Source organism: Phalacrocorax carbo, chromosome 29, assembly GCF_963921805.1.
Source record: "Phalacrocorax carbo chromosome 29, bPhaCar2.1, whole genome shotgun sequence".
NCBI lineage: Eukaryota > Metazoa > Chordata > Aves > Suliformes > Phalacrocoracidae > Phalacrocorax > Phalacrocorax carbo.
In genome coordinates, this window is record NC_087541.1 from 1141440 (window position 1) to 1165138 (window position 23699).

At 53.6% G+C, this 23699-nt stretch overlaps 2 protein-coding genes across 2 annotated transcripts; both read left to right on the forward strand.

Annotated features, from left to right (window-relative positions):
- Positions 1 to 11967: 11967 nt before the first annotated feature.
- SALL2 (spalt like transcription factor 2) lies at positions 11968 to 18289 on the forward strand. The gene is made up of 3 exons (XM_064475483.1): positions 11968 to 12019; positions 14864 to 17148; positions 17873 to 18289. The coding sequence occupies exons 1-3, from the start codon at positions 11968 to 11970 to the stop codon at positions 18104 to 18106; spliced, it is 2571 nt and encodes an 856-aa protein (XP_064331553.1). The 3' UTR covers positions 18107 to 18289.
- Positions 18290 to 18743: 454 nt separating this feature from the next.
- Positions 18744 to 22617, forward strand: METTL3 (methyltransferase 3, N6-adenosine-methyltransferase complex catalytic subunit). Its single transcript, XM_064475439.1, has 5 exons — positions 18744 to 18915; positions 19653 to 19960; positions 20143 to 20520; positions 21346 to 22065; positions 22543 to 22617. The coding sequence occupies exons 1-5, from the start codon at positions 18822 to 18824 to the stop codon at positions 22615 to 22617; spliced, it is 1575 nt and encodes a 524-aa protein (XP_064331509.1). The 5' UTR covers positions 18744 to 18821.
- Positions 22618 to 23699: the final 1082 nt, after the last annotated feature.

A 23699-nucleotide genomic window follows, 5' to 3' on the forward strand; every position in this document is an offset into this window, starting at 1 on the left:
CGCGTAGGCTGTGTATCTACCATCGCTGCTAATACCCGCGACGAACTCGAGCCCCTTCCCTGGAGCCTGTCGTGCCCAAACCATGCCCCAGCTGCTGAAGGTGAAGCCAAGCCCCGGCAGGACAGGGCTCAAGCAGGGATTTAGGCTCAAGCAGGGATTTGGGCTCAAGCAGGGATTTGGGCTGAGGACAGGGGATTTTGGCACCTTGGAGGGGTTTGGGGTCCCTGGGGAGCAGCAGGGAAGGTGCAGGGACGGCGGGACGGGCCAGGATTCGGAGAGGAGTTCCAGGCACAGGGCAGGGATTTGGGCTCGATGCACGTGTCGGGGGGCTCTTCAGTGCTTCAAGAGCCGCGGAGGGGCTGGATGCCGTCCCCGTGCGCTGTAGCACCACCAATGCTCGTGATTCCCTCGACCCTTTTGAGCCCCTCCCCGGGTGCTGTCGCGCCCACGCCACGGCGTAGCTGGGCCCAGTTTCAGGCAGATGCTGAAAGGCAGTGGGGGGGAGTTGGGTGCCGGTGCCAGGGTGGGGTCTCGGGGCAGGCAGATGCAGCAGCTGGAGCCGTCCCAGCGCGGCACAGAGGGCTGGGGGCTGCCAGGCGTCGCTGCTCCTGCCCCCCGTGGGGACACCCCTCGCCGGTGGTTTTCCTGCCCAGAGTCGGGGCTGCTGCCGTCACCAGCACCAGCAGCTTTCGCGCAGAAATAGGTGCCCGTGTCGTCGGTCTTGAGGCTGTTCATCTGCAGCGTGACCGTGCTCTGGGAGTTGTCCCTGGAGATGGTGAAGCGCCCCTGGACCGACGGCGCGTAGTATGTGCTGCCACTGCTGCTAATATAGGCAACAGCTTCGAGCCCCTTCCCGGGAGCCTGTCGCACCCAGCTCATGCTGTAGCCACTGATGGAGAAGCCGGAGGCCTTGCAGAGGAGGGTCAGGGACCCCCCGGGGGTCTGGAGGCCCCCTCTGGACTCGACCAGCTGCTCGGCCGCCCGCAGCCCTGCGCAGGGAAGAAGGACAGGATTGAGTCGCCCGCTCCCGCCATCACCCCCCATATCCGCGCCCGGGGAGGGGGTCAGCGGGGCTGGGACCTACCTGGGAGGGCTGCCAGGAGGAGGAGGAAGGTGGAAGGGGGTCTGATCTGCAACGTGTCCTGCCTGCTGGTGGTGTCATTCCTGCCCTTGGGGTCTCGACGTTGTCACGGCCACCGACACCTGCACCAGACACGGCTGTGGTGGTGGTGAGAGGCTGAGGGAAACCCCAATATAATTGGTTTTGCTGATGGGGTGATGCCTTGCCTGGCACTTCCCTGCTCCGATGTCCTGCGCCAACAGCTTGAACTGCATCCACAGCCCTGCCCTGAGCCCAGAGCCCTGCCCTGAGCCCAGCCCCTGTACAAACCCCAGACCCCTTCCCATGGCCTGACCCCCCACCAGCTCCCCAGCTTTGCTCCCCAAGCGTGGGGCCAGCCTGGAGCAAGGGAGTGGGGGAGCTGGGAGGTGTCCCCTTCTGCCCCCTCCCTGCGCAGGGCTGCGGGCGGCCGAGCAGCTGGTCGAGTCCAGAGGGGGCCTCCAGACCCCCGGGGGGTCCCTGACCCTCCTCTGCAAGGCCTCCGGCTTCGACTTCAGCAGCACCGGCATGGGATGGGTGCGACAGGCGCCCGGGAAGGGGCTCGAAGCTGTCGCGAGTATTAGCAGCAGTGGTAGCACAGCCTACGCGCCGTCGGTCCAGGGGCGCTTCACCATCTCCAGGGACACCTCCCAGAGCACGGTCACGCTGCAGATGAACAGCCTGAAGACCGACGACACGGGCACCTATTTCTGCGCAAAAGCTACTGATGGTGACGGCAGCAGCCCCGACTCTGGGCAGGAAAACCGCCGGCGAGGGGTGTCCCCGCGGGGGGCAGGAGCAGCGACGCCTGGCAGCCCCCAGCCCTCTGTGCTGCGCTGGGACGGCTCCAGCTGCTGCATCTGCCTGCCCCGAGACCCCACCCCGGCACCGGCCCCCAACTCCCCTCCACTGACTCCACAGACACTCCACAACACCCTGCTCTCACCCTCGACACCCCCACCCAGCCCAGACCCCCCCACCCAGGCCGGATCCTTCTCCCAAATCCCGACCGTTGCCCTGCACAGAGGGCTGGGGGCTGCCAGGCGTCGCTGCTGTGGCCCCGTGGGGGAAACCTCTCGATGGGGGTTATTTCCCCACCACAGGCCACCATCATCATCTCTCGCGCAGCAGGAGGTGCCCGTGTCGTCCCCCCGGGGCTGTTCATCTGCAGCGTGAGCGTGCTCTGGGAGGTGTCCCTGGAGAGGGTGACGCGCCCCTTGACCGACGGCAGGTACCATGTGCCACCACCATCGCTGTCAGCAGACCCCAGGCTCTCGACCCCCTCCCCAGGCCCCGCTCGCACCCACAGCATTTCGTAGCTGCTGCGGGGGAGGCCGAGGCTGGCAGAGGAGGTGCAGGGACTCCCCCAAGTGTCCAGGCTCAGCGTCAGGGTCTAGAGCTCGGAGCAAAGGCTCTGGGCACTGTGCAGGGTCCAGGCTGGCTTCAGGGCACCAGGTTCGGTGCCGGGGGTTTGGGAAGATGCTGGGGATGGGGGGAGAGCACAGGGACGCTCGGTGCAAAGACTCTGGGCTCAGGGTAAATGGTCCCGGGTTGTGCAAGGCGTCGAAGTTCGGTGGTAGAGCCCAGGGTTGGATCCCGGGTCTGGAGACAGGGGAGGGGTCCCGGCAGGGGCAGGGGTGCTCGAGCCCCTTTGCACCCGCCTTTGGGTTAACCATCACCGGGACCAAGTCCAGCCCCCAGGGCAGGAATGACACCCCCAGCAGATCAGAGGCCCCTCCGCCTTCCTCCTCCTCCTGGCAGCCCTCCCAGGTAGGTCCCAGCCCCGCTGACCCCCTCCCCGGGCGCGGATATGGGGGGTGACGGCGGGAGTGGGTGACTCAATCCTGTCCTTCTTCCCTGCGCAGGGCTGCGGGCGGCCGAGCAGCTGGTCGCGTCCGGAGGGGGCCTCCAGACCCCCGGGGGGTCCCTGACCCTCCTCTGCAAGGCCTCCGGCTTCGACATCAGCAGCACCAGCATGGAGTGGGTGCGACAGGCCCCTGGGAAGGGGCTTGACTTCGTCGCGGGTATTGATGATGATGGTAGCACAGGCTACCTGCCATCGGTCCAGGGGCGCTTCACCCTCTCCAGGGACACCTCCCAGAGCACGGTCACGCTGCAGATGAACAGCCTGAAGACCGACGACACGGGCACCCGCTGCTGCACAAAAACTCCTGGTGTTGGCCTTGACCCCGGCGCCGTGCCCCAACATCCCTACTGTGGGTCCCCAAATCTTCCCCAAACCCCTGTAACCAGCCTCGACCCTTCCATCAAGGCCGAAGACCCTCACCCAACCCAGATCCTTGCCCAAAACCTTGACCTGTTGTCCCAGATCGTGATCATTTTTGCCCAAATCCTCAACCGTGTGCCTCCTGTACGGCCCAAACCCCCACCGTGTCATCCCAACCTCAACCCTTTGCCCCAAAACTCAACCCTTGTCCCCAAATCTCAATCATTTTTACCCCGTATCTTGACCATTTTTTGCCCCAAACCTCAATCATTTGCCCCAGACCTCGTCCATGTGCCCAAAACATCGACGTTTGTACTGAATCTCAACCATTTTTGCCCAAAACCTCGACCGTGTCCCAAAAACCTCGACCATTTGCCCCAAATCACAACTGTTTATGCCCAAAACCTCAACCATCTCCCATCTCAACCATGTGTCTGAAACCTCGACCATTTGCCCCAAAACTTGACCATATTTTACCCCAAGTCTCAACCATTTTTGCCCCAAATTTCAACTCTTTGCCCCAAAACTCAACTGCTTGCCCTAAATCTCAACTGTTTGCCCCAAATCTTGGCCATTTTTGCCCAAAACCTCGACCATGTGCCTCAAATCACAACCATTTTTGCCCAAAACCTCAACTGTGTTCCCATGTATCGACCACGTCTCCCAAACCTCAACATTTTTTGCCCAAATCTTAACCATTTGCCCCAAATCTCAACTGTTTGCCCCAAATCTCGACCATTTTTCCCCTAAATCTCAACCATTTCCCCCCCAAATCTTGACTGTTTTTGCCCCAAACCTCAACCATTTGCCCCAGACCTTCTCATTCTGCCCAAAACCTCGACCATTTGCCCCAAATCTCGACCATATTTGCCCCAAATCTCAACTCTTTGCCCCAAAACTCACCTGCTTGCCCCAAATCTCGACCATTTTTGCCCAAAACCTTGACTGTTTGCCCCAAATCTAAACTTTTTGCCCCAAAACTCAACTGCTTGCCCCAAATCTCAACCATTTTTGCCCAAAATCTTGACCATGTGTCTGAAACCTCGACCATTTGCCCCAAAACCCAACCATTTGCCCCAAAACTCAACTGCTTGCCCCAAATCTCCACCGTTTGCCCAAAAGCTTGACCTTTTGCCCAAAACCTCGACTGTTTCCCCCAAACCTTGACCATTTTTGCCCCAAATCTCAACTTTTTGCCCCAAAACTCAACTGCTTGCCCCAAATCTCAACTGCTTGCCCCAAATCTTGACCATTTTTGCCCAAAACCTCGACCATGTGCCCAAAACTTTGACTGCTTTTGCCCCAAATCTCAAACTTTTGCCCCAAATATCGACTGTTTTTGTCCAAAAACTCGACAATTTGCCCCAAACCTCAACCTGCCCGATGCCCCGAGCCTGGTTCCCTGCTGGGTACCCAGGCCCTGGCCCTAATACACTTAATTATTAGCCTTAATTAAGAGGGGCTGGGGGATAAATTTAATTATTAGCCCTAATACATTTAATTATTAGCCCTAATGACCAAATTATTAGCCCTAATTCAGGGGGAATGGGGGATAAATTTAATTATAAGCACTAATAGACTTAATTATTATCCCTAATTCAGGGGGAATGGGGAATAAATTTAGTTATAAGCACTAATAGACTTAATTATTAGCCCTAATAACCTTAATTATTAGCCCTAATAATTAAGTATTAGCCCTAGTTTAGTGGGGCTGGGGAATAGACTTTATTATAAGCCCCAATACACTTAATTATTATTCCTAATATAGGTGGGCTGGGAGATAAATGTAATTATAAGCCCTAATAGACTTAATTATTAGCCCTAATATAGGTAGGCTGGGGAATAAGTGCAATTATAAGCCCTAATAGACTTAATTATTAGCCCTGATTTAGGATGGACACGGGATAATTATGAGCCCTAAGAGACTGAATTATTAGACCTAATTTAGCAGGGATGGGAAATAAATTTAATTATAAGGCCTGGAAAACTTAATTATTAGCCCTAATAGGCTTAATTATTAGCTCTAATTTAGGGGGCTGGGAATTAAATTTAATTTTAAGTCCTAATATGTTCAATTGTTAGCACTAATAGGCTTAATTATTCACTCTAATTTTGGGGGGTGGGGATTAAATTTAAAGTCCTAATATCCTTAATTATTAGCACTAATAGACTTAATTATTAGCTCTAATTTAGGGGGCTAGGGTTTAAATTTAGAGTCCTAATATTTTTAATTTTAGGACTAATGGGCTTAATTATTTGTTCTAGTTAAGGGGGGGTGGGGATTAAATTTAAGTCCTAATATCCTTAATTATTAGCCCTAATAGACTTAATTATTAGCCCTAATAGGCCTAAATTTTAGCCCTAATTGAGGGCGCCTGGGTGATAAATTTACTTCTACCCCCGAAATTCAGGTGCCGAGAGCAGCAGCTGTGATGAAACACCCGAAAACGAGAAGAGGGACTAAACCTGGACGGGTAAAAAAAGGCCCTTTTTGGGGTTTCAGGTCCATTAATGGCTATTTTTGGCGGCGGCAGCTGCGCGGGAAAACCCCAAACCGGGCGGGTTTAGCGGAGAAAAAGGGGCTGCCCCCGGGCAGCGCTGGCAGCTGCGGCCCCGAGCGCGAGGGCGTTTCGGTGCCGGCACGGCCTCCGAGCGCCGTTTGTACCGATTCTCGTTAATTTCGCTGGGTTTATTAATTTTATTAATTTTATTTGTATTTTATTATTTTATCAGTGGGATTCTTTTCTAGTCTTACTTTCTTATTTTAGTCGCGATTTCACCTTTCTTATTTTATGGGAGGCGCGGTTTAATTGTTATTGCTACATATTTATTATTATTGTTATTCTTATTATTTATTGTTATTATTAATTTATTATTATTATTACTATTATCATGATTACATCTTACTTTTATCATCATTCTTCTCACTAAAACCTACTTTATTTTCCATTATTATTTCTATCAGCTACTTACTTCTGTTATTTCCATCCTAATTTACTTTTTAGTATTATTATTATAGTAGTAATATGATATTAGTAATAATATTGTATTATTAATAATAATAATTGCTTTTTTATTCCTATTATTACGACCTTCGCGGCACCACGCACCGCTTTCTTTATTAATATTGTTGTTATTAGCAGTTTATTTTTCGGTATTATTATTAATTGTTATTCTTTGATTACTCTCCTTGCAGAAATATGGGCTATTAATAATATTAGTAATAATAATTAGTTATTATTATTAATAAATCTAATTTATTTATCTCTTATTAGTGCTAGTGCTAATATTTTATTATTATTATGACCAGTCTGCAGCAATAATACTTTACCATTAATATTAGAACTACTTCTACTATATTATCGTCATTATTATTGCAATTATTAACATTAATATTATTAATCATACACCTTATTTTTAGTATTATTACTAACAGAAATACATTTTTGTACGTTACGCCATTATTCGATCGGTCCATTATTAAATTTTAATTGTTGAATTTATTCTTTATTATCCATATTTTTTATTTTAAACACGTGCGGGGCTGTTATTGCTTTTATTTCCATTATATTGTTGTCCTTATTGTCATTATTCTAACGATAACAATTATTGTAGCTGCTGTTATTCTTCTTATTGTTATTATTAGATTATTAAATAATTGTATTATTAAATTATTAAAGTTATTGCCATCGTCATTATTATAGTTATAATAATAATTGTATATATAATTATAAATAATACTAAATATTACATATCATATATTATTTGTTATATATGTATATAGTTATATTTTATAATTTCTATTTTATATATTTTATTTTATATTATTTAATTTTAATTTTAATTTTAGCTTTAATTTTAGTTTTAATTTTAATTTTAATTTTAGTTTTAATTTTAATATTTTAGCTTTAATTTTAATTTTAGCTTTAGTTTTAATTTTAATTTTAATATTAGTTTTAGCTTTAAAATTAATTTTAGTTTTAGTTTTAGTTTTAATTTATTATTGTTGTTGTTGTTGTTGTTGTTGTTACAGACTCTTTTATTTTCATTATTCTGGTATTTGGCCAAAAGGCGCCGCCTGTATTTAATTATTTAATTTCGGGGCTTGATTTAATTTATTTGTGTTTCTTTTCTTGACGTTGACCAAAATCGCAGAAGTTTGGGAGCGGGGGGAGGGGGGGGATGAGAGAAAGGAAAATAAAAAGTAGAAATAAGTGGAAATTCAGCCCCAGCCCCGGAGGCGCCGCAGCCCCCGGGAGCCGCGCGGGCACCGAACCGCCGGGAGGCGTGAAAAGGCAACAAAATAAATAAAATAAAATAAAATAAAATAAAATAAAATAAAATAAAATAAAATAAAAGAAAAGAAAAGAAAAGAAAAGAAAAGAAAAGAAAAGAAAAGAAAAGAAAAGAAAAGAAAAGAAAAGAAAAGAAAAGAAAAGAAAAGAAAAGAAGAAAAAGACAATTTAAAAATAAAAATAAAAATAAAAATAAAAATTAAAATTAAATAAACCGAAGAAATAAAATAAAATAGAATAAAATAAAAAATAAAATAAAAGTAAAATAAAATTTTAAAATAAAAACAAAATAAACCAAAGATACAAAATGAAATTAAATAAAATGTAAAAAACATAAAATGAAAATAAAACTAACAATAAAATAAGATTTAAAATTTTTTATAAACCAAAATAAATTTTAATTTTTTTTTAAATATAAAAGGAAATGACTAAATAAAGGGAAGAAAAGAAAAAAATTTAATAAAAAGAAAATCAAGGAGATAAATGCCAATAAAAGAAAAATAATGGAATAAGTGGAATAAAAAATGGAATTAAAAATGGAATAAAAGTAAAATGAAATGAAATGAAATGAAATGAAATAAAATAAAATAAAATAAAACAAAACAAAAGGAATGAAGAAAGGGAAAGAAAATGAAGAAGTGGAATAAAAAAGGGACTAAAAAGAAAATCAAGGGAATAAAGAGAAGAGAGAAGGAGCAGCGCAAAGGAAGGAGGGAAACGCAATTGGATCCGGGGAATTAGAAAAGGGATGAAAAGAAACGGGAAAACATTAAATGCAGTGAAATAACATAAATAAAGTAATAATAAAATAAATAAAATTAAATAAAGTAAAATTAAAAAGTAATTAAATAATTTTAAGTTAAATAAAAAATTTAAAGGACAGTAAAAATAAAAATTAAAATAAAGTAAAAATGAAATTAATAAAGTAAAAATAAATTAAAAGTAAAATAAATAAAATAAAGTAAAAATAAAATAAATACAATGAAGTAAAACTAAATTTTAAAAAATAAATAAAATAAATTTAAAATAAAGTAAAAATAAAATAAGAATAAAACTAATAAAGTAAACATGAAATAAAATAAACTAAAGTAAAAGAAAAGCGAAGAAAAGAAACTAATAAAAGATAAAAATAGAGTAAAATAAAACAATCAAACAAAATGAAACCAAATAAAATAAAATATAAAATAACAAAATGAAACCAAATAAAAGAAAATAAAATATAAAATAAAATAACAAAATGAAACCAAATAAATAAAATAAAACATAAAATAAAATAAAATAATTACATTAAATTAAAGGTAAAAAGAAAATAAAATTTAAAAATAAAATAAAATAAAAATTAAGATAAAACAAAATTTAAAAATAAAATTAAATTTAAAAATAAAATAAAATTAAAAATAAAATAAAAAGTAAAACAAAACAAAACAAGGCGACACGACGGGGGGAAAAGGCGGGAAATCGGTAAATGCGCCAAAAGAAATGGAAAAATCCACAAAACTAAATGAAATAAACGTGTAAAAATGCCTGGAAATGTGTGATAATGGATTGAAGGGGAAATAGAAGTGGGGGAAATTCTATGACATTCCATGAAAATTCCTTGAAATTCCATTAAATTCTATGAAAATTCCATTAAATTAAATGAAATTCAATTAAACGTGCAAAAATAAGTGAAATAAATGCATGAAAATGGATTCAATTGAATAAATGTGTAAAAATAAAGCAGAAAATATAAATAAGGGGGAAGTAAATAAAATAAATGAAATAAAACTGTAAAAATAAAGCAAAAATTAGAAATCGGTGAGCAAAATTAACTAAAATTCAATTAAATGTACAAAAAGAAATTAAACAAATGCATAAAATTAATTAAATGCATAAAATGAATTAAATAAATGCATATAAATGAAGTAAATGCAAAAAATAAATAAATGCGTAAAAATGAATTAAATGCATAAAATACATGAAATAAATGTGTAAAAATTAAGCAAAAAATAGAAATAAGTTGGGAAAAAATGAATAAAATTCAATTAAATGCGCAAAAAGAAATTAAATAAATGCGTAAAAGTCAATTAAAGCTGAGAAATAGGAATAAGGGGGGCAAAGAACTAAAAATCAATGAAAGAAAAATCAAGGAAATAAATGTGTAAAAAGGAAGGAAATTGGTAAAAATTCAAGGAAATAAAAGAAATCGTGAAAAATGGAAGAAAATAAACGAAATAAGTGAAATAAATGAAATAAAAAGGAATGAAATGAAATAAAAGCAAATTCAATAAACGACTCAAACGCTGAAAAAACCCCTTAATTCAGAAGAAAATCCAAAGAAATTTAATAAAACTCAAAAATTCACCCCAAAACCAACAAAAAATTCCACAGATTGTTAAAAAACGGGGTTTCGCCCCCAAAATCGGGGCCCCCCCCAAAATGCATCGATTCACAAGTTACACCCCAAAATGAAACGCGGCCCCAGACGCCCCCTCCCCCCCCCCCGGGGTAAAATGGCGCCCGGACCGGGCCATACTGGGAGACGCCCCCCGCCCCCCCCAACCCGCTCCCCCGCCCATCAGGGACCAAGAAGGGGGCGTGGCCACGGAGCGATGAATGAAAGCCCCGCCCCATCAGGCGAGTAGGCGGGCGCCGTTGGCTAATGAGAACGGGGGAGGTGTTGTAATCTGCCCAGCAACGCGCTCTGATTGGCCCCGCGGCCTGGGGTATTTTGTATTTTGGTGGGGGGACGCCGCGCCTGCGCAGACTGCGTGCGGGGGTGGGGGAACCCGGAAGCGCCTCCCTCCCCTTAGCAACGGCGCCGTTTCCCTTAGCAACGGCGGGGTTTCTCATAGCAACGGCGGGGTTTTTCCTTAGCAACGGCGCCGTTTCCCTTAGCAACGGCCTCGGGTTGGGTTTAAAGTGGGGGGGAGGGGGGTGGGGGGGAGGGGGTCTGAGGAGGCCCCTTAAGGGGGGGGACAGGCCTGGGGGGGAGGACTAGGCCTCAGGGGGGGACTAGGCCCAGGTAGGCCCGGGTGGGGGGGGGGACGACACAGGCCTTGGGGGGAGCCGACGGCAAGGGGCGGGGGGGTTCAGGGTCTGGGGGGGCACCGGGGTTTGGGGGGGGCTGGGGGGTACCAGGCCCGGGGGGGGGAGCTGGTTGGGGGGGGCCTCAGGCCCTAAGGAGGCCCCTGGGGGGGGGAGGTTGGGGGGGGCAGGGCCTGGGGGGGGTCCCCGAAGGCCAAAGGGGGTCCCTCATCCTTTGGGGGGGGGGGGATAATAAGGAATGGGGGGTGTCTCACATTCACCCCATCTCTTCCTTCCCCCCCCCCAGGACAGCTCTGGGCGACGCACCCCCACTTCTGCCCCCTCTTCAGGTAAGGACAAGACCCCCCCAAAATTGGGGGGACCCCCCCAAAAATAAGCCCCTTTGTGCTTGGCTCTTCATTAATATCCCCCCTGCACCCAGCCAGCATCCCCCCCAAAACCTCCCCCTTGCTTGAGCCCCCCAAAATAAGTATAAAGCCCCCTAAAAATAAGTATATAACCCCCAAAAATCAGTAGGAGCCCCCCCAAAATAAGCCCACCCCCCAAATAAGTAGAATGCCCCCCCAAAATAAGTATTTAACCCCCCAAAAGCACTATTTAAACCCCCAAAAAGAAGTGTACACCCCCAAAAAGGAAGCAGACACCCCCCAAAAAGAAATGTGCACCTCAAAAATTAAGCCCACCCCCCAAAAAAGTGTATATAACCCCCTAAAAATAGGTATAACTCCCCTAAAAATAGGCATACCCCCCCTAAAAAGAGGTATTTAACCCCAAAAATAAGTTTACACCCAGAAAAAAAATAGTAGAGACCCCCCCAAAATAAGTAGGCACCCCCCAAAATCAATAGGCACCCCAAAAATGAGCCCACGCCCCCAAAAATGCGTAGAACCCCCCCTAAATATACATTTATAACTCCCAAAACTAAGTATTTCACCCCTCAAAAAGAAGAATTTAACCCCAAAAAGTAAGAATTTAACCCCCAAAAAATAAGTGAGCACCCCCCAAAACGAAGTAGGCACCCCCCGAAATAAATAGGTACCCCAAAAATTAGCCCATCCCCCCCCCAGGGGCCGAGGGGGGGAAGGGAAGGGGTTAAAGGGAGGAAAATGGGGGAAATAAAGGCGGTTTGGGGAAAAAAAGGGTTTTTTGAAAGGGGGGGGGGGGGAGGCGTGTCCTTGGTGGGGCCCCGCTTTGGGGGACTCGGGGACGGGGAGAGGGAGGGTTTTGGGGTGTCGTCCCCCCCCTTTTTGTCCCTGTCCCCCCCCTTTGTCACTGTGGGACCCCCCCCCTTTTTGGGACCCCCCCCCCCAATTTGGGGGATGCCTCGTCGCAAGCAGCAGCAGCCGCAGCAGCTCCTGGGCTCCAACCACGGTATTTGGGGGGGGCTGAGGGGGGTTTTGGGGGGTCCCCTAGATTGGGGGGGGGTCCCTAGATTTTTTGGGGGGGGGGAGTGTGTGGGGGGTCTTTTTTGGGGGGGGGAAACCCCCAAAATAAAGAGTCTGGGGGGATGCAGAGGAAGGAATCGGCTCGGTGGGGGATGTCTTCGGGGGGGGGGGGGTGGGCAACTGGACACCCCCCCCCAAGTGATGTAGGGACCCCTCCCAAAGTGAGGGGGGTCCCTCAAAGTGACGGGGGTCCCCCCAAAAAGTCGGCAGGGTCCCGTCTCCCCCCCTCCCCCCAAATAAACTTTGCCAGGGTGTTGTAAAGTTGTTGGGGGGGGGCTTGAAAGTGTGTGTGTCCCCCCCCAAATCTCAACGGGGGTCCCCCGAAACTCAAGGGGGTCCCCCTAAGTTTCAGCGCCCCCCCCTCAAATTAGTCGGGGTCCCCAAAACCCCCTCAGCATCCCCAAAACTTCATCAAGAGGCTTCAAACTTGGTCAGGGAAACACACACACACACCCCCAAATTGGTCAGGGACCCCCCCAAATCCTGCCGGGGTCCCCCCAAAGCACCCTCGGGGTCCCCAAAAACCCCCTCAAGCCCCCCCAAAGCCCCCTCAGAGCCCCCCCCCGATCCCCTAAGGGTTCCCCAAAACTGCCTCGGGGTCCTCAAAACCCCCTCAAGGTCCCCCCAAAACCCCCTCAGGGTCCCCCGAAACCCCCCCAAAGACCCCTCGGGGTCCCCCAAAACCCCCCTGAGTCCCCCCAAAGCCCCCTCAGGGTCCCCCAAAGACCCCTGAGGGTCTCCAAAACCCTGCCGGGGACCCCAAAGCCTCACAAATCCCCCTCGGGGTCCCCCAAATCCCCCTCGGGGTCCCCCAAAACCCCCTCAGCGCCCCCCCCAAACACCAGCACAGCCCCCCCAAATCCCCAGAAATGGGGGGGGCCGGGGGTGTAGGAGGGGGTGATCCCCCACCTTGCGCCCCTCTTTGCCCCATGGGGGGACCCCCCCCCAAATCCTCAGCCCCACAGAGACCCACCCCGCCCCAAACTGTGAGAACCGCCCCCCACCTGTTTCCCACGGGGGCACCCCCACATCCTGAGCCCCCCCCCACGCCGAGACCCTCCAAAGCCCCCCAGAGACCCTCCCCCCCAACGCATGACGTCACTCCTGGCGCGACCCCCCTCCCCCCCTCATTACGTCACGATTTGGGGGGGCCCCCCCCTCCCCCACATCCGCCTTCATCCCCTCCTCTTCCTCCCAGAGCCAGATTTGGGGGGGGGGGGCGGGGAGGGGGGGGGCGGAGAGGGAAGGGGGGACACCCCCATAACCATGGCTGAGCCGGGAGGTGGGTGACGGACAGACGGACGGACGGGCCTGCGGCCTAGCCGGCTCCTTCCCGCGTCTGTCCGTCCGTATGTCCATCCCTCCGTCCATCCCTCCGTCCATCTGTCCATCCCTGACCCCCCCCACCCCCCCACCTCGACCCCCCCACCCCCCCAACCCCAGCCATCCATCCGTCTGTCTGTCCTCCCTTCCATCCACCCCTCCGTGTCCGTCTGTCTGTCCCCCATCTTCCATGCGGCGGGGGGCGGGGGGGAGGTTTTGGGAGGAATTACAGGGATTTTGGGGGGGCTACCAGGAAGGGGGGGGGCGTTTGGGGGGGGATAACGGGGATTTTGGGGGGATAATGGGGATTTGGGGGGAGATAATGGGGATTTGGGGGGATAACACGGATTTTGGGGGGATAATGGTGATTTTTAGGGGGGATAATGGGGATTTGGGGGAATAATGGGGAATTTGGGGTGATAATGGGGATTTTGGGGGGAATAATGGAGATTTTTTGGTGAAAAATGGTGATTTTTAGGGGGGATAATGGGGATTTTGGGGGGATAATGGGGATTTTTAGGGGGGATAATGGGGATTTTTTGGGGATAACATGGATTTTTGGGGGATAATGGAGATTTTTGGGGGAAAAATGGTGATTTTTAGGGGGATAATGGGGATTTTGGGGGGATAATGGGGATTTTTAGGGGGTATAACAGTGATTTTGAGGGGGGGATAATAGGGATTTTTAGGGGGGATAGCAGTGATTTTGAGGGGATAATGCTGATTTTTGGGGAGATAATGGGGATTTTTAGGGGAATAATTGGGATTTGGGGGATAACATGGATTTTGGGGGGATAATGGTGATTTTTAGGGGGGATAATGGGGATTTTTGGGGCGGATAATGGGGATTTGGGGGGAGTAATGGTGATTTTTAGGGGGGATAATGGGGATTTTGGGGGGATAATGGTGATTTTTAGGGGGATAATTGGGATTTTTGGGGGGATAATGGGGATTTTTAGGGAGACAATGGTGATTTTTGGGGGGATAATGGGGATTTGGGGGGAATAGCAGTGATTTTTGCAGGGATAACTGGGATTTTGGGGGGAGTAATAATGGTGATTTTGGGGGGCTGCCATGGGGGGAATGCTGTTTTAGGGGGGGATAATGGTGATTTTGGGGAGATAATGGGAATTTGGGGGGGGAGAACAGGAATTTGGGGGGGGCTGGGAGAGGTTTTTTTGGGGATAATGATTTTGGGGGGGGATAATGGTGATTTTGGGGGGATAATGGTGATTTTTGGGGGGGATAATGGTCATTTGGTGGGGAATAAGTGATTTTGGGGGGCTGCGGGCGGGGGGTGCCGTGTTGGGGGTGGGATAACAATGATTGGGGGGGTCTGGGGGAGGGGAGGAATTGACGGGGAGTCCTGGGGACAATGAGGAAGGATTTTGGGGTACAAAAACTGATTTTTGGGGGGGGTGGGGGGCGGGTTCTCTCTCCTCCACAGGCTCCCCCGGCACCACCGCCGCCTCCCCGGCCCCCCGCGAGGCTCCTGTCGCCCCCTCTTCTTCCTCCTCCTCCTCTTCCTCTTCCTCCTCCCCCCCAGGCATGGACGCCGAACCGGATCCCCCGCCTCCGCCAGCAAGCGGGGGCCCCCCTCAATCTGGGGGGGCCCCCCTTAACCTCCCCTTGATCCTGGAGGAGCTACGGGTGCTTCAACAACGCCAACTCCACCAGATGCAGATGACGGAGGAAATCTGCCGGCAAGTTTTACTTTTGGGGACCCTAGAGCACCCCAAAACCCCCCTCCCCCCCTTCACCCCCAAAAACGACCCCCCAAAACCCCATTTCTTCCATCTTTTCCCGCCTTTCCCCGCCGGGACGCGAGGGCTCAAAACCGAACCGCAGTCGGGCGGCGTCACCGCCGGCGTCACCGCCTTCCTCCCGACGTTGGCTGGAGGGTCTTCGCCGGGTCTTTTGCGCCCCAAAAATATCGGGGGGGATTCGGGGACCCCCCGACACGAATGCGGGTTTTGCGGGAAAGCTTTCGGCAGCGATAGCGCCCGGCAAATCCACCTCCGGTCCCACACCGGCGAAAGACCCTACAAATGCAATGTTTGCGGCAACCGCTTCACCACGCGCGGCAATTTGAAGGTCCATTTTCACCGGCACCGCGAGAAGTACCCCCACGTTCAGATGAACCCCCACCCCGTCCCCCAACACCTCGATTACCTCCTCCCGGCGCCGGCGGCCGCCCAACATCTCACCGGGGCCACCCAACATCTCACCGGAGCCTCCCAACATCCTTCGGCGCCCACCCAGCTCAACGCGGCCACCCAACATCTCAACGCGAGCGCCCAACAGCTCGCCGGGGTCGCTCAACCGCTCGCCGCCGCCGCCCAACAGCTCGCCGGGGTCGCTCAACCGCTCGCCGCCGCCACCGGACGCCTTGCCGCGCCTACCCAGCCGCTCGCCGGGGCCAACCAACTCAACGCTGGGGCCAACCAACTCAATGCCGTCACCCAACTCAACGGCGCGGGCAACCAACTCAACGGCGGGGCCAACCAACTCAACGGCGCGGCCAACAAACTCAACGCTGCGGCCAACCAACTCAACGCTGTCACCCAACTCAACGGCGCGGGCAACCAACTCAACGCCGGGGCCAACCAACTCAACGCCGTCACCCAACACCTCACCGGGACCACCCAACACCTCACTGGGACCACCCAACTCAACGCCAACACCCAACCCGTCAACGCAACCGCCCAACCCGTCAACGCAACCGCCCAACCCCTCACCGGGGCCGCCCAACCCCTCACCGCGGCCACCCATCACCTCACCGCGGCCACCCATCACCTCACTGCGCCCACCCAACACCTCACCGCGCCCACCCAACACCTCACCGCCTTCCACAAGCTTCTCCTGCTGAAGGCCGCCGAGGGAAGGTCCAAGGGCGGCGACGAAAACACCCCTCCTGGCAAACCCCCCGGTTGGGCTCTTTTAACCGGTCGTTTTAAGGGCTCCCCGCTTTTTTTGGAGACCCCCCCATCGGAAACCTCCAAACTTCAACAACTCGTGGAGAAGATCGACCCCCCGAATCCATCCTCATCGTCGTCGTCTTCGTCGCCGGATCCGACGCGCCACCAATGCCCCGTTTGCCGACGGGTTTTGAGTTGCCCGAGAGCTTTACGGTTACATTTTGGCCAACACGGCGGGGGTCCGGGGGGTATTTTTGGGGGGGCCGAACGCCCCTTTCGCTGCAAGATTTGCGGGCGTTGTTTCTCCACCCGCGGTAATTTACGGGCGCATTTCGGGGGGCACCGGGGGGGACCCCCAAATTCGTGCCCCCTTTGCCAGAAGAAGTTCACCAACGCCCTCAACCTCCAACAACACGTCCGGCTTCATTTGGGGGGGCAGCTTCCTAACGGTGGGGGAACCCCTCAAATCGGGGGGATCCCCCAAATCGGGGGGACCCCTCAACAAGGGGGGACCCCCCAACAAGTGGGGACCCCCCAACAAGGGGGGAACCCCCAGGAGGAGGAGGAGGAGGTCACTGAAGAGGAGGAGGAGGAGGAAGAAGAAGGCTCCGAGGAGGAGGAAGAGTCGGCGGGGGGGAGCAGCCCCAAGCGGGACCCCCCGACCGAGGAGGAAGAGGAAGAGGAAGAGGAAGGGGAGAAAGCGGGGGGCGCCGAGCCCCCTGAAACCACGGGGGACCCCAAAACGGAGGAAGGAGGAGGAGGAGGAGGAGGAGGGGAGGAAGGCAAGGAGGCAGCCCAGGGGGCGAGGAAGCAGGTAAGGGGGTACCCCGGGGGAGGGGGGGGGAGGGAAGGGAGGAAAGGGGGGTTTTGGGGTCCCCCCCCAAAGCAAAGGGGGGGGGTTGGGGTCCCCCCAAATTAAGGGGATTTTGGGGGTCCCCGTGGGGAAGGAGGGTTTGGGGTCCCACCCCCAAAGGGAAGGGTTTTGGGGGTCCCCCTGGGAAAGGGGTGCTTGGGGGGTGTGTGTGTGTCCCCAAATTAAGGGGATTTTGGGGGTCCCCGTGGGGAAGGGGTGCTTGGGGGGTGTGTGTGTGTCCCCAAATTAAGGAGGTTTTGGGGGTCCCCGTGGGGAAGGAGGGGTTTGGGGGACCCCCAAAAATAAGGGGGGGGTGTTTCTCCCATGGGTAAGGGATTTTTGGGGTTCCCCCCCAAAGGCAGCGGGTTGTTTTTTTTTTTGGGGGTCCCACTGGGTAAGGAGAGGGTTAGGGACCCCCCCCAAGGGGTTTTCAGGGGTCCCCCCCCAAGCAAGGGGGTTTTTGGGGTGTCGCCCCCGATGATGGGGATTGGGGGGGGTCCCTCGTGGGATTTGTGGGGTAACCCCCTATTTAATGTAGGTTTTGGTTCCCCCCCAAGGGGTTTTTGGGGTGTGTGTCCCCCAGCAAGGAGGGTTTTGGGGTCCCCCCACACCCCAGGGGTGCCCGTGCCCCCCCCCCCATCGGGGGCACTGACACCCCCATTTTACCCTCCCGCCCCCCCCACAGGTCCCCCCAAACTGGACCCCGACACCCCGCAACCGCCCGCCCCCCCCCACCGGAGCCAAGCCCCCCCAAGTCCCCCGGGGGGGCGGGGGGGGGGACACCCCTCGCCTTCTGGAACCAGTGCCCCCCCTTATTCCCCGGGGGTCCCCCCAAAACCCCACGGGGGACCCCCAAAACCCCACCGCCCCCCCCTCCCCCCCCTCCCCAAGAGACTGGGGGGGCTCCGGCTGCCGGTGAAGCGGACCCCGAAAACCAGGGGGAAGCAGAAAAGTAGTTTAATTAATTTGGGGGGGGTGGTGTTTTTGGGGGGGACCTCCATTCACCCCGGGCCCCCTCCGCACCCCAAAATCCCCTCCCTGCACCCCAAAATCGCCTCCCCCTGCCTAGAGTAGGCCTATTAAAGCCGTTTGCTGACACAAACCGCCCCCGTCTCTGCCTGCCGTCTGTGATTTGTGGGGTGGGGGAAGACGGGATTTTTGGGGGGGATTCCCCCAAAATAAGGCAAAATAACACCCAAAAAAAGGGGTGTTCCCCCCCCCATGTGGCTCTGCCAGGCCACAAGATGGCGGCGGCAGCCCTCAACAAAGATGGCGGCAGTTGCCATGGCAGCCGAGCGCGGGTTTTGGGGGGGGGAGGCAGAGGTGCCAGCTCTCAAAATGGCGGCGGTTGCCATGGCAGCCGCGCGGGTGGTGGGGGTGGGCGGGCGGGCGGAGAGGAGGTGCCAGCTCTCAAAATGGCGGCGGTTGCCATAGCGGCCGCTTGGCGCTGCGCCCTCACTCAAGATGGCGGCGGCAGCTTCAAAGGCGTTCCGGCGCCTTCCGGTTCCGGGTGGAGGGAGGCGGTGGGGCCCGGTGGCGGCGGCTCCTCCTTCCTCTTCCTCCTCCTCCTCCTCCTCCTCCTCCTCCTCCTCCCCCTCCCGCGCCCAGTGGTGGCTCCCGGTGGTGGCGGGGCCATGTCGGACACATGGAGCTCGATCCAGGCCCATAAGAAGCAGCTGGACTCGCTGAGGGAGCGGCTACAGCGGCGGCGGAAGCAGGACCCGCTGGGTGATGGCGCGGGAAGGGCGGAGTCAGGGGTTAAGGGGGGGGTCAGGGGTTATGGGGGGGGTGGGGGTATGGGGGGGCACTGAGTGAGGGGGGTCAGGGTTGGGGGGGATCAGGGGTTAATGAGGGATCGGGGGTTCATGAGGGGTCAGGGGCTTAATGGGGGGTCGGGGGTGTTTGGGGGTTCAGGGGGTGTTTGGGGGTTCAGGGGGTGTTTGGGGGGTCGGGGGTTCATGAGGGGTCAGGGGGTGTTTGGGGGGTCGGGGGTGTTTGGGGGTCGGAGTGTTTGGGGGGTCGGGTGTTTGGAGGTTCAGGGGGTGTTTGGGGGTCGGGTGTTAATGGGGGGTCAGGGGGTGTTTGGGGGGTTGGGGGTTAATGGGGGGTCAGGGTGTGTTTGGGGGGTCAGAGGTTAATGGGCGGTTAGGGGTTATGGGGGGTGGGGGTATGGGGGTGCACTGAGTGAGGGGGGTCAGGGTTATGGGGGGGTCAGGGGTTAATGAGGGATCAGGGGTTAATGGGGTTCAGAGGTTAATGAGGGGTCAAGGGGTGTTTGGGGGGGTCGGGGGTGTTGTGGGGTCAGAGGTTAATGGGGAGTTGGGGGTGTTTGGGGGGTGTCAGGGCATTGCAGGGGGGTCAGAGTTCAAGGTTATTTTGGGGGGGGGCGCCTCACCCTCCACAGCCATTTTGGGGTGCTGCCCCCCTTCCCAACCCCCCTTGACCCCCCCTTCCCCCCCCCGCAGACCCCCGCCATGCCGACCTCTCCCTCGCCGCCCCCCCCCGCACCTCCAGCCCGGCCCCCCCCGCCCCCACCCCAGGGCTTACAACGGCCGCCGCGACGGGGGTTGGGGGTTCGGGTACCCCCACCCCCACCTCGACGGCGCCGGGGGGAGGGGGTGGGGCGTCGGGGGGGGTTGGGGGTAACGTCAGCCCCCCCGGCGTCGAGCTGACCACCGACCCCGCCCTGGAACGACGTCTCCTCCTCCACCTCGCCGACCTCGCCCTTCCCCTCCCCACCGATGCGCTCTCCATCTGCCGCGCCATCGCCACCGTAAGCCCCCCCCTCAAAAATCCCTCCTCCCCCCTTTAGAGACACCTAAACCCCCCTGCAAACCCTTTCCTAAACCCCCCTGCAAACCCTTTCCTAAACCCCCCTGCAAACCCTTTCCTAAACCGCCCCCTCCAAAGCCTTTCCTAACCCCCCATTTTTATTTTTCCCGGGGGGGGACGCAGCCCGACGCCCCCGTCACCCAACGCGGGGTGGAGAGTTTGCTGCAAAAATTCGCGGCGCAAGAATTGATCGAAGTGAGGCGGGGGTTGCTTCAAGACGACCCGTCCCAACCCACCTTGGTCACCTACGCCGATCACTCCAAGCTTTCCGCCATGACCGGCGCCGTCACCGAAAGCGGGGGGAACCCCGTAAAAGATCAAGCGGGGAGGAAAAGGAGAGCGGAACAAGACGGCGGCGGGTCGTCGAGCATGGCGGCGACGGGAGGAGGGGAAACGGGGAAGGAGGCGATGAAAAAATCCCGGAAACAAGCGTCCGACGTGGATTTGGAGATTGAGAGTTTGCTCAGTCAGCAGTCAACCAAGGAGCAGCAGAGCAAAAAGGTGGGTGCGCCCCCAAAATGGAGGGGAGCACCCTTGGTGTCCCTCAAAAGGTTGAGTTCTTTGCGGTCCCACTAAGGAAGAAGGTGGTTTCACCTCAAAAAGGCGGGAAACACCCATGGGTGTCCCTCAAAGGGTTGGTGTTTTTGGGGTCCCACCAAGGAAGAAGGTGGTTTTACCTCAAAATGTCAGGAAACACCCTTGGGTGTCCCTCAAAGGGTTGGTGTTTTTGGGGTCCCACCAAGGAAGAAGGTGGTTTTACCTCAAAATGTCAGGAAACACCCTTGGGTGTCCCTCAAAGGGTTGGTGTTTTTGGGGTCCCACCAAGGAAGAAGGTGGTTTTACCTCAAAATGTCAGGAAACACCCTTGGGTGTCCCTCAAAGGGTTGGTGTTTTTGGGGTCCCACCAAGGAATAAGGTGGTTTCACCTCAAAAAGGTGGGAAACACCCATGTTTGTCCCTCAAAGGGTTGGTGTTTTTGGGGTCCCACCAAGGAAGAAGGTGGTTTTGCCTTAAAATGGCGGGAAACACCCATGGGTGTCCCTCAAAAGGTTGAGTTTTTTGGGGTCCCACCAAGGAAGAAGGTGGTTTCACCTCAAAATGGCAGGAAACACCCATGGGTGTCCCTCAAAGGGTTGGTGTTTTTGGGGTCCCACCAAGGAAGAAGGTGGTTTCACCTCAAAAAGGTGGAGGACGAGCAGGGTTGTCCCTCAGAAGGTTGGGTTTTCGGGGTCCCGCCAAGGAGGAGAAGACGTTTCCACCCCAGGGGCGGCGCCCGGGGTCTCCGCGGGTTTCGGGGTGCCCCCACTGAGGCCCCTCCCCCACCAGGTGAGCCAGGAGATCCTGGAGCTGCTCAACACCACCACGGCCAAGGAACAGTCCATCGTGGAGAAGTTCCGGTCGCGCGGCCGCGCCCAGGTGCAGGAGTTCTGCGACCACGGCACCAAGGAGGAGTGCGTGAAGGCCACCGGCGCCGAGCGGCCCTGCCGCAAGCTCCACTTCCGGTGGGTCGGTGGGCCTTCCTCCGTGACCCCCGTGGTCTTCCTCCGCCCGTCTCCTTCCTCGTGGTCTTCCTCCGCCCGTCTCCTTCCTCGTGGTCTTCCTCCGCCCGTCTCCTTCCTCGTGGTCTTCCTCCGCCCGTCTCCTTCCTCGTGGTCTTCCTCCGCCCGTCTCCTTCCTCGTGGTCTTCCTCCGCCCGTCTCCTTCCTCGTGGTCTTCCTCCGCCCGTCTCCTTCCTCGTGGTCTTCCTCCATCCATGACCCTGTGGTCTTCCTCCATCTCCTCACAGTCTTCCTCCACCTTCTCATGGTCTTCCTCCACACATCTCCTTCCTCGTGGTCTTCCTCCCTCCATCTCTTCATGGTCTTCCTCCCTCCGTCTCCTTCCTCATGGTCTTTCTTCCTCCATCTCCTCATGGTCTTCAGCTTCTTGAGGTCTTCCTCCACCCATCTCCTTCCTCATGTTCTTCCTCCATCCATGACCCCATGGTCTTCCTCCATCTCCTCATGGCCTTTTCTCCCTCCATCTTCTCGTGGTCTTCCTCCCTCTGTGAGCCCACGGTCTTCCGGTCTTCCTCCCTCCATCTCCCCATGGTCTTCCTCCCTCCATCTCCCCATGGTCTTCCTCCCTCCATCTCCCCGTGGTCTTCCTCCCTCCGTGAGCCCGTGGTCTTCCTCCCTCCATCTCCTTCCTCGTGGTCTTCCTCCCTCCATCCCCCATCTTCTCCTCCTCCACCCATCGCCCCAATTTCCCCCTTTTTCCCCCCAAACCCCTCCCCACCCCCCCCACAGTGGGTGCCCCCAAACTGTAACCCCCCCAACCCCCCCAGATTTCCCCTTCCACCCCCCCAAATCCCCCCCAAACCCCCCCCTGTCACCCCAAACCCCCCCAGACCCCCCAAATCCCCCTGTATCACCCCAAATCCCCCCCAGACCCCCAAATCCTCCCCAAATCCCCCTCTACCACCCCTAATTGCCCCCCAGACCCCCACAAATCGCCCTCTATGACCCCTAATTCTCCCCCCAGACTCCACAACTCGCCCCAGACCCCCGAAATCCTCCCAAATCCCCCCCAGACCCCCCAAATCTCTATCACCCCTAATTCCCCCCCCAGACCCCCCAAATCCCCCTCTATCACCCCTAATTCCCCCCTCCCAGACCCCCCAAATCTCTCTCTATCACCCCTAATTCCCCTCTCCCAGACCTCCCAAATCCCCCCATCACCCCAGTGTCCCCCCAGACCCCCCAAATCCCCCTCTATCACCCCAAATCCCCCCCACGACCCCGAAATCTCTATCACCCCTAATTCCCCCCTCCCAGACCCTCCAAATCCCCCTCAGATCCCCCAAATCCCCCCATCACCCCAGTGTCCCCCCAGACCCCCCAAATCTCTCTATCACCCCTAATTCCCCCCTCCCAGACCCCCCAAATCCCCCCCATCACCCCAGTGTCCCCCCCAGACCCCCCAAATCCCCCTGTATCACCCCAAATCCCCCTCTATCACCCCAATTTCCCCCCCCAGACCCCCTAAATGCCTTCCAGACCCCCAGTGTCCCCCCCAGACCCCCCAAATCCCCCTCTATCACCCCAAATCCCCCCCAGACCCCCCAAATCTCTCTATCACCCCTAATTCCCCCCTCCCAGACCCCCCAAATCCCCCCCAGACCCCCAAATCTCTCTCTATCACCCCTAATTCCCCCCTCCCAGACCCCCCAAATCCCCCCAGACCCCCCAAATCTCTCTCTATCACCCCTAATTCCCCTCTCCCAGACCCCCCAAATCCCCCTCAGACCCCCCAAATCCCTCCCATCACCCCAGTGTCCCCCAGACCCCCCAAATCCCCCCCATCACCCCTAATTCCCCCCTCCCAGACCCCCCAAATCCCCCCCAGACCCCCCAAATCTCTATCACCCCTAATTCCCCCCTCCCAGACCCCCCAAATCCCCCCATCACCCCAGTGTCCCCCCCAGACCCCCCAAATCCCCCTGTATCACCCCAAATCCCCCTCTATCACCCCAATTTCCCCCCCCCAGACCCCCTAAATGCCTTCCAGACCCCCAGTGTCCCCCCCAGACCCCCAAATCCCCCTCTATCACCCCAAATCCCCCCCACGACCCCCCAAATCCCCCTCTATCACCCCAAATCCCCCCCAGACCCCCCAAATCTCTCTCTATCACCCCTAAT